Genomic DNA, 11,159 nt, shown 5'->3' with positions numbered 1-11,159 from the left:
AATTCAATTAAAAATTTTTTTCTAGTAAGGAAAACTTATTAACATCGTGCCACAACCGCGCTTTGTATTTCACTTTGGATTATTTGCGAAGGATTCCTTTTGTAACGTCTGTATACACTGTCAGCCAATTTAAGCAGCGGTGCGTAATTACGCGTCTTTATTGACAAAGTTAGAAACCACTAACGTTCCTTAATGTGGGCATACTTTACAATTAACACGAAGTTCGTCGCTGCATTTAAAAGAAGTATCGATGCTCATTGATAGGGAGATTGGGTGAGTTGGGTGTAGCAAGACAGAGAAGGGGGGTGTGACCAAATCAAAACTTTTCTTCAATGGGCTACCTGTGGAGGACCCGGGCGCTGCGCATAAATACTCCTGCTTCTCCGAATAAGTTCAGTCCTGAGGGAGAGACACAGAGACGATATTAGGTTTTGGGAATCTGTTTAAGGCGGATTATGAATGCTTTTGGACACCAACCATCTAACTCACAGAGCAGCCCTATTCAGCACCACAGCGCCCAGGAGCTCCTGGACATGGCCGTGTACTGCGACAACTACGGCGTTTACCAGCAGAATCTGCATCACCATCACACTCAGAGGCCGCCTACTCACCCCTCCGGTTACGGCCTCGGAGAGTACTCGTCCCCCTCTACAAACCCATACCTATGGCTAAACGGACCGAGCATCAACTCTTCTCCTTATCTTCAAGGGAACAACAGCACGTCTTATATTCAGTCTGGATACGGGTCTAACCAGAGGCAGTTCTTACCGCCTCCCACCGGGTTTGGTGGAGCAGACCTGGGATGGCTATCCATATCCAGCCAGCAGGAGCTCTTCAAAATGGTTAGACCGCCTTATTCTTACTCCGCACTGATAGCGATGGCCATACAAAATGCCCAGGACAAAAAGTTGACTCTCAGTCAGATCTATCAGTATGTGGCCGATAACTTCCCTTTCTACAAGAAGAGCAAAGCTGGGTGGCAGAATTCAATTCGCCACAACTTGTCACTGAACGACTGTTTCAAAAAAGTGGCACGGGACGAGGATGACCCTGGTGAGTTTTTTTTTTAAATAAACCTCTCATAATTTTCTGTTATATATCAGAGAATCGTTACTACTTTTGTCGACACAAGTTTTTAAACTTTATCAAAAGTATTTTTGAAATACCAGAGACGTTTAATTATTGATTTTTATTTGTTATTTTAATGTGAAAAGTCAAGTGAACTGTTCAGTTGTGAGCAGGAACAAATTTGAATTCAAAGTATTCGCATGTCAGCGTTGTTCATCCTTTTTTTCCTTCTTTATTTCTTCTGTTTCTTATACAGGTAAAGGAAACTACTGGACTCTTGACCCAAACTGTGAGAAGATGTTCGACAACGGGAACTTCAGGCGTAAGAGAAAGAGGAGATCAGATTTAAACGGAGCTGACAGCACAGCTCTTCCACTCAAATCTGAAGACGGCGCACACAAGCTCGCCGACACCGCCAGCCTCCTGAGTGCCTCCCCGCCCAGCCTGCACGGGTCTCCGGCCTCCACTGAGCCCAAGTCGTCCCCGTCTCCCTCCGCGGAGCACAGCCCCTGTTTCAGCAGCTTCTCATCCAGCGTGAACTCGATCCTGGCGAGCAGCGGGGGAAGCGACGGCGCCCGGGGCGTAGAGCGTGGAGACTACGGCTCCGGGCACGTCGGGGGACTATCTCAGCCCAGAGAGGGCATGTCTGGACTGGGCTCCTACTCTCCTTCTGTGATCTCTCCTCTGAACTCTGACAACAGCAGAATGAACTATTACACATCAGTGCAGAGCCTCTCCAACCACTTCAGTGTGAATAACCTCATATACAGCCGGGAAGGAACAGAGGTGTAGACTGCTCACAGTTCTTATGTAACCACCTGTTAATACTAATTTTCTGGTGTGGTTGGCCACCTTGTAGTATGACTACTGGAACTAAACTGGTGTTTATCACAGTGACTCTCCCAAACTGGGAAAATGTGTCAGTGCATCTTCCCACTGAGATCTGATGGGTAGATTAAAAAAAAAAAATACACACTGTAGCAGCTGGGTTGGACCAGTTAGTCTTTAAAAAAAGATGCCTATGTACAGAAATTATTTTCATAAGAAGAACCATGACTTGTATGTTAGACTTAATTGTGTTTTATTTAAACTTGTGTCCTCTATGTTTGAATAAAAGTCGTTTATTTGAACTCCATATTCAAGGCTTATGTGTCATTTTCCTGCTTTTCCTCTGGAGAGCTGGATGCACTAGTCAGAAATAGTCAAGGCTTTGACTGTGTGAAATTCTATATAATTAATGAGCCATACTATGTTTTATGCCCCATGTGAATCCTGGCAGTACAAAGCATTTTCAGACTTTTTCTGGATATTTCCTCAAAATAAATACATTTATGTGTTTCCTTGGAAACCATGTTGTCTGCTTTAGGGTCATTCATTGATGATGTATCAACATCAGCACATGGGGTCATTATTTATTGGTGTATGATTCTGTGCTCAGAGCGCCCCTGCTTTGTTTGTAGACATAAAGTTCAAAGTATTTTGGAGAGCCTGCTTCACTGTTGCTCACAGTCTCAGTCAGAGATATATATATATATATATATATATTTTAAAAAAGCTTTACAAAACCTCATTAGGATCTCAAATCCATGAAAGCATAAAGTTGTACAAATATTTGATGGTCTGTCAGGAAATCTGAAGTCAAGTAGCTGTAAGCTGTAAAGTGTGTAAGACAGAGATATTTTCCGCTTGTCACTTCCAATAGCCCCATTAACAAGTAATCAGACCTTTAGCTTGCTTCCACGAGGTTCAGAAGTTCAGCTTTTTGTCTGGACTGGATTTGACTCAGACTGAGACTGCTTGATTTCAGCCTTCATTTTTCTTTTACTGAATATTCCACCTGTCTCCATCTATTCCCAAAGTCTTGTCACGCAAAAGGCCGACTGTCTCGTGTGTGTCTGTGTGAGGGCTTTTTGTTTGTATTGGAGAGCACTGTGAAGGAGCATCCGCCAAACAACTGACGAGAGAGTTCAGCAGCATGTAATGCGCTTTTGTCGTGCTTGTGACCCAGGGGACACAACAGAAAGGCTGCTATTGGGGGAAAAGGCTATTAAACAGCTCATGCAGGGAAAATGTTCAAGTGATTTTACACCCTGCTTCTGTCTTATTTTCAAACAATATGGATACGCACGGAATCAAAGTCTGTAAATAAAAGGAAACACCTCTTAATTGGTTGATAATTGAATTCACCCAGGCGCTCCGTGGTCTGGAATAAAAGAAAAATTAATTGACAAGACTTTTGTGCCCCTTGTTGGAAGACAATGGAAGCTGGCAACTCAAGAGGTCCCCTCCTGGGCTCAAATGAAAATATTGCGATCTGAAGATCTGGGAACAAATTATCTCCCTCAGGCCACATTTTGCTCCATTATCTGTGGAGCAGGGCCACGGATCAGACAAAGGGGATTTTTGTCATACAGGAGGTTCTCACACTAACAAGTTTTCTGTTGAAATCCTCGTCACATCTAGTGAATAGAGTATAGAGCCTTTTATATTCTCAGGCCTTTCTGTTCATGGTGTAATTTCTTGATCCCTTAGTTCTGTTCTCAACTTCTTAGACTCAGTAACTCAGTATTATTTAAAATTGTATTAAGATACTTTTTTTTTTCCACTAGAGCAACCAATTGATAAATAATGATGTATTATTTTATATTAAGCTACCCTGCAGTATATAAAGTAGTTTAGCATTATTACCCATTAATGCATCATTAGAATAAAATATAATGTTCTGAGTATTTTTGGCAGCTAAACTGCGTTTTAACATTTGCATATAAAGTTGTGCACACTTGAGTATTTCTCCATGGTGGTATGGCTACTATTAATGCTTTCTCAGAAACTACTATTAAAGCACCACCATATGAGTGTGGATGCAGCAAACTGCAGAGTACATCTCCTTGCTTTCCAAGTTTGCCTCACCTTCCCATTTCTCAGAAAAGTAACGCTCCAGTGCCCCATGCCTGAAGGGCACATTTACCTGGCCCACATGAATATCAGTCAGGCCATGTCTACCTGCTTGAGGGCCCCTGGCTCCAGGAATAAAGACTGAGACCCAGCAGAATGCCTCAGCATAAGGGTGGCCTCAATCCCCATGCCTAGTGGGCTAAATCCATAATGATGGGTTCCATCCTCAAAGGGTCATGTCTCCAAAGGTGAGGGTGGTTCATAATTGAAGGAGTCCGTGTTTCAACATTGGATTATTTTAATCCTCTCTCTATATATATGGGACTAGATACACTGGGAAGCTTTCTTCATTTACTGGGTTTTAGTGAATCCATCTGAAGAGTTAGATAAATAAATGTATAAATAAAGCTATTCCCCTGTTTTAATTTCATTTAATTTAATGTGAAAAATCACAACAGGATCGCTGATGTCTGCTGCCTATAGGCAGTGTGGGACATGAAGTACTGATCTATCATTTCCAGATAACTCCCATCAGCTGTCAACCAAGATCTCAACTGATACACAAAGATAACAAGCTGTACAACCTTTAATCTCCCCATAATCTGCCATTTTTATTTATTTATTTTTCCCATGCCATGTGTTGTAGACTTACTTCTATGGTTTAGAGGTTTAACGTAGCTTTTAGATGTACTTTGTATGGGAAACGATTACTTTGTAAAGCACTGGGAATTTCAAATAAAATCAGAGCCTTTTAATTCTCCACAGCCCATATAACACTACCTAACAGACAAATCTGAGGGGTATAATTTGAAAAGGGAGACTATGCGTCTGACCTCGGTGAAGAACACGATAGCTCATCCATGGGGGGGCTAAACAGAGTCTGGGTCTACCTTGAAATTTCACATCTGTTTGTAGCAGTCAGTGGGCATTATAGGGATGATTTCTTATATTACAGCTCAATCTCTTGAGGAAGTTAAATATTTCATTGAACAATATGATGACAGCTTCTGGGGAAGCAATGCTACACCTGTAAAGATAGAGGCAGCTCTATAGACTTTACTTTAAAATGACTGTGTGTGCAAGTGATAGCTGAGGAGAATGTCTATCAATTGGCATGACCTGATTCGGTTTCATCATTCCCCGTCCGAGGACCATAAAAAGACTGATGTTTGAGCCGATAATAGCATGGGATCCTGGCTCCGGATGAGCAGCCATATGGATGATTTTATACAGAACAAGAGTCATCTCAGCGCAAATTGTTCAGCTATTGAGAGCACACGGAAAATGTCAAGACAACTATTCTAACCACACTTGAGAAAGTCTTCATGTAGTTTTTTTTTTTTATTTCTTTTCTAATTTTGTAAAAAAAATAATAATCAGATTTTAGTATTTATAAGCAGCTGTTAAGTCTTATCAAAGATGGGAAAAAATAGATTTTCTCAACTTGTTTTTGCACCATGTTGATTTGGTATTTTTCTTCACGTGCATGGAGTTTCCTGAGATTATTTTAATCTTGATTTTTCCTCTTTTCTAGCAGTGGAAACTGGCTCATTTGAAAATTAATGGCGAACACAGGAAAGGAAGCCACTTCAGAGCCCCATGAGGCTTTCCAGCTGAGGAACCTGCTGAAAGAGTCAAAGAGATACAAGGATTAACAGACTAGAACGAGTCCCAGTAAATCCACAGCCAGGACCTGTCTTCACATCACTCTGTCTGGAAAACCTATCCCCAAAACAATGTAACCTATCCCCTGCTCACTCTACTGCTGGAATATATTTTGACAAAGTCTTTGTTCTCGCATTAGGGAACTGTAGGCAGATCATCCTTTATCCGTGACCTTTGTCATAACAAACCATGGCAGTGGTTTTACACACTGCTGGAAATCCAGAAAAGAAAGCTCGCTTCAATCATTTGATGCTTCTAACAAGTTTTAGGTCAATTTCTGGCTCGCTTGAAGCCAACCTTAAGTAATTAAAGAAAAAAAAATTACAAGTATCACAGCGGAATATTTTTCAGCTATATTTCCTGATTATCTCAGTACACTGAAAGACTTACTCATAAGCCTCTCAGTGAATCTGCAACCATTCATCACTTACATGAAATTCCAAACCGTGACCTTCCGAGAACAATATCCAGGGTTCGTGGAACATCAATTTCTATGTGCAGTGCAGCAGAGCAAATATCTGAGTAACAGCCAATGTGTAATCATTTTAGCCTGGTTCAGGGACTACTTTCACATGATAAGGGTGCATCTGACCTCGCACAAAAACTTGGTATTGTGATTGCTTGAGCACATGGATGCATTTAAACAAGAAATTAAAAAATGTAATATTGTTTTAGGGAAAAATGGCATGTTTTGTGCTTCTGACACTTTGTAGTGATACCACCCGGCTTGCAGCACCTGCATGCTGTCATTACCTGCCCCTTACAGACAGGAAGTGGTGACAGATAACAGAGGAAGTAGCTACCCAGAGGGAATTCATTTAACTTACTCCAGCCTGGACTTTTGGTGGCAAGACGGAAGTCAGGTCATCATTTGGTACTCAGGGGATCCTCAAAATAGCTACCTCTGTTCCACTTGTCAGTCATTGTCAGTAGTTCTAAAGGAAGCCATCTCTCAGTTTGAAAGTCACATCGGATGAAGTCCCCGCTGTTAAAAGACGCAGCCCACTTGGAGCACCTCTGTATTTCGAGACACGTCTTTCTGCAAGACATTTTGTGTTTTTGCGAGTTGTGTTTTGCTGCACGAAAGTTTGCAGAACGCCAATGAGAATTATTTCGTTTCACCTGCTTCCCATGTTCCTTTCTTCAGCTTCACTGCTGTGTGATGATGGTGCATCTGCCCCGAGGAATTCATCGACTGCTCCCTCCCAGAACAGCTCTCCCCCGGCCCCTAATGAGACCCCCTGCCTCCTGCCTCTATTATGAGGGATGCATACCAATAGAGAGACAGGAGCGGGGAGACAGACTGAAGCTCGGAGACCTTTGGAGCCTTCCCTGGCCTAAACCATCAAACGCACCCCTCACAGAGACAAATAATGGGTATGATCAACATTTAAAGTTTTCACCATGTAAACTGCAGATGATCTATGGCTGAAGGCTCTAAATGATAGCCTTTTAAAAGAGACAGGCATGCCCCCTTCAAATGCTCCTTTTGTGTTTGCCACTAATCCCAGCCCACACTTCAAGGCTTTGGCTCTCTTCTAAGCCAGCTGCTATCATCTTAAAGGGGAGGGAAAGAAAGGCTGTGCTTTTAAACTGCTTTAATCAACAAGATGTAATACTTTAATAGGTTGATCACCCCCTTAAGAAGGTAATTACACCTCAATCGCACAATCAGTGATTCCTATCAACATTTATTGTTTTATTGCTGATGATTCTTGACACACTAAAGTTTTTGTACAGATCAAGGATTGTTCCCTCTTTTAATACTGTAAAATATACGTGATATGTGGATTTCTATTTGTGTGGGCTCCTCTATTTCTCCTGTTTAGGGGAAATAGAGAGACACTAGTCATATGAAAATCAGCTTGGCTTGTGCAGCAGCAATCCAAGAAGCAGAAAGAAGACACATGTTTGCCAGATAAGTGTTTAAACAAGCATCAGCACACAGCAAGTGCTATGTGTTGACTCTGGTATTGAAGTCTATCAACCCCAAACAGCTTGGGTGTCAACTATAAACACACGACATGCACGCTGCCGGGATAGAGAGTCTTCTCTGCTGCTGCTGCAAAAGCTTCTCAATTAACACACTGAATTGCAGTCAGTGTGGCACTGCTGCCCATGTTGTGTTTGTATGTAACAAGCAAATTGTATGTGTGTGTGTCTGTGTCATTTGTGTGTGTTTTGCTCCAATGCCGTGTAGCTCTAACTCATTTAATACAGTCTCTTCCCCTTTGTCATGTGATGGCATTCCAGCACTGTGACATAATTCAGGATACACACGCACACGCGCACCCATGCATGTTTTTATGTGTGTCTGTCCGCTCAACACCAATGCTGACAGCAGAGCCGAGAGGCCAACATCATCCAGAGAAGTGTGTTGACATGCCCCCACTTAACAAAGAGGCCTTTTTTTATTCAGCATGAGAGAAAATGGGTTTTTACAAGCCTGAGATAATCTGAGGGACACAAAGGAGCAATTAAAACAGTGACGGGGTAGGGCTGTATTTAGCTAATGACATTGAGAGGTGTGCTGATTATTGTGCCATTTAATGGGCCATTCTCATGCCCTCGGTTTGACTACAGCACATTTATCTTAGGGGAGCCGAACAACAAAAACAAAACAAGCATTAAAGAAATACTCGCTTTTTTAGAGACACAGAGGAGAGCTTGGCATAAATTACAAAAATTGCAGTGGATTGTGCTGAGAGTCGGAGTATAATTATACTTTGTGATTTTAAAAAGGCATTTAGTGATTTGTAGGACTTAGATAATCCCACAGTGTCGTTTTCAGTCAGCTGTGTGTGTGTTTTTCTTGCAGTGTTAGTTAATTTTGAGATCTGAGTTCTTTTTGGTTTTAATAATATGGCAAAAAATAATCAAAACAATCAACAAAGGTGTTTTTCATCCGTTAGTTACATTTTGTATTATCCAATAAAACACAGAAAGCAGCTTTTTAAAAATCAGTTTTTCTTTTACTGTGTGCCAAAAGTCTCAGTGATACACTTACAAACGTTCACTCCTGTTTCTGTCCTTAAGGTTTGTTCATAATGTGATTTATATAAAATGCTATTTTCAAATAAAAGAAAAATAAATCAATACCATTTGAAAATAATTAATAAAATTAAATGTGAGTAACAAAGTGGGGACGTTTCATGGTCATTAGTGATTTGTTTTATTAGATGTTGCATTATAGAAATTGTTGTTAAAACATTAGGAAAGCTGTGAAAAGCCAATGAATAAGTGAATGATTGTGACAACATAATACTCTTTTCTTTAGGCTTCTTTAGTCCAGAAAAATACAATGTAGTTTTCTTTGGATTTGAAAAAAATATACACACTAAGTGTCTTATGGGCTAATAAAAACTGTTGGACAACACTCATTTTTATGTATTTTAAACTGCCAGTGATCAAATCTTTGACAGGGACATCAAGACTGATGGCCTACTCTCTTAATTAGGTAGGTCAGACCTTAGCCGAATAGCTTTGTTTAGCTGTCAGTGACCCTCCCTGTATAAATTATATAATTATCCCTTTCATTACACTCGGCTTCCAGGCTATCTGGTAGAATTCAAAGGGAGGTGTCACTACATCTTATCATTATGCTAATAGCTCTTGTGTTCAACATTTAAATCACAATGTGTGTGAGTGTATGTGTGTGTAGGTGGCTTGGTGGGGGTGGATCTAGGGGGTGTCTATAAAGGTAGTCTGCCAGTCTGCTGTAGTATCAGTCCCTGTCCCAGTCAGGTAGCTCTCTGTCTGCAGGCTGATGTGTCATGACATGTCTACAGTCCCACAGGGGATTCAAACCAGGAGGTAAGACAAAAGAACAAGTCCTGGAGGGCAAGTTCCCCTCTTCCCCCATCTGCATACTGGTGATCTGCTCAGACGCCTCTTTGAGAGTCATTTAAATATGATTAGACATTAATGACCTTCACAAATGAGCAGTCAGAGGATGCTTCGTTTGGGTATATCTCAGGACTTGTCTGGTGTTGAGGCATGTGTAGCTGGATTTTTAAGGCACCCTTTGGAAAAGGTAGCCCTTGTAGCCCAGCAGTGTCAAAAGTGGATGCATAGCGCTGTGGAAAGACTGTGATTAAGGGAAGGTGACAAGAGGTTAATTTCCGTTCTGTTAAATAAGCCAGGCACACTGCCCTGTGCGTACATGTCAACACTGGGAGCTTGTGTGGGTCCCGCACTAATGACTAAATTTACAGCTTTGTCCTCTTGTTTTATGGAATGAACACAAAAACGGTGCAGGTTCCACATCCTTAAAAGTCTAAATATATCATAATAGCACATCTTTGTTTTGAATTGATCAGACCCTCTGTGCTATTATTCAGTAACACAGAGTGCCTGCATGGCTACACATAGATGACACATGTTGAACTATGCAGGGGTCGGACTGCTTCTACAATTAGATCAAGCCATCTATCCAATAAATATAATGAGGATGAATCAGAGAGTTGTGATGTTTTTAATGGTCTGTAATGGTATGAGCGCTGACAGCGTAATAGCCCCGGCTCTATTGACTTTTTTCATTACACGGTGGCAGAGGCCTTGTCCAACCACTATATTTAACCACTGCAGGGGCAATCATCTCAGGCCTATATTACTGGACAGCCTTTAATGAACAGCACAGCCATCAGGCATTTAGGTTTAATGAAAAGAGCCACCTGCTAAAGTGCACAGATAAACCTCAGAGACAGCAGACTGTTTAAAATGATCTTCAGATGAAGCATGCTGCTCATGGATGTAATAGAAGGAATAATTGCATGTGTTTTTGACTGCAGATGCATGAAAGCCTATGTGTGTGTGTGTGTGTTCCATAAATTGGATTGCTCATTTACTGAGATAACCCCAAAAAGGCTCCAGATATTATGGGCAAAAACTGGTATTTTGAGATAATGTTGATGTTGTAGCAGCACGACACTGCCCTGGTTCTGGTGTGAAAAGCCTGATCGGGTGTACGCTGTTGTTTCTGATTAAAAGCCAGCCTCATGCCAGAGCTGGGGAAACTGTCAGTGCAAGAAAAGATATATAGCGCTTACTTGATTACACTACTCTGCCAAAGTCAATATCATATATCTCAAGGCTTTCCAACAGAGCCCATATGCTCATTCATTCTGCAGTGAAAGGCTGTTAAATAAATCAGATATGAACTTATTGAATGAATATCTGGGAAAGAAGATTCTCAGGCTAAATTAAAGCATTGGTCTGACATTGCTTAACAAGATCTGCGTATGAAGTGATTATTTAAATTTTGAGACAATCTGATTTCCTCTCTCAGGTGTGGATTACATGCAATCCTTTTCTCACTTTCCTACAACACAGTTAGAGGGAAGAGCACCTGCATGTCAGGATCGACTTTAGTTTACAGTAAACAGCATCGGAGATTCACATAGGGGATGGCTCGAGAAATTTTATATTCTAATAACCTTCCTGGGTGATGGTCACCTCTGCTGCAGTTTAGAATTGAAGTCATTCATAATGTAAAAAGTTATGTGCTTGACTTCAACTTGCAAAATGAGTCA

At 41.2% G+C, this 11,159-nt stretch overlaps 1 protein-coding gene across 1 annotated transcript; it reads left to right on the top strand.

The window, feature by feature from the left end:
• Positions 1–425: 425 nt before the first annotated feature.
• Positions 426–2,161, top strand: foxi1 (forkhead box i1). Its single transcript, XM_063482152.1, has 2 exons — positions 426–1,053; positions 1,325–2,161. The coding sequence occupies exons 1-2, from the start codon at positions 456–458 to the stop codon at positions 1,858–1,860; spliced, it is 1,134 nt and encodes a 377-aa protein (XP_063338222.1). The 5' UTR covers positions 426–455; the 3' UTR covers positions 1,861–2,161.
• The last annotated feature ends 8,998 nt before the right edge of the window (positions 2,162–11,159 follow it).

This window comes from Pelmatolapia mariae, linkage group LG8, assembly GCF_036321145.2.
Source record: "Pelmatolapia mariae isolate MD_Pm_ZW linkage group LG8, Pm_UMD_F_2, whole genome shotgun sequence".
NCBI lineage: Eukaryota > Metazoa > Chordata > Actinopteri > Cichliformes > Cichlidae > Pelmatolapia > Pelmatolapia mariae.
The sequence above is the reverse complement of the archived record's forward strand: the minus strand, read 5'-3'. Positions and strand labels throughout refer to the sequence as shown.

Bases quoted from the DNA above. Each gene is read 5' to 3' on its own strand.
- foxi1 (XM_063482152.1), top strand. From the start codon at position 456: ATGAATGCTTTTGGACACCAACCATCTAACTCACAGAGCAGCCCTATT. The intron at 1,054-1,324 runs GTGAGTTTTTTT...TTTCTTATACAG, and splicing joins ACGGGACGAGGATGACCCTG to GTAAAGGAAACTACTGGACT.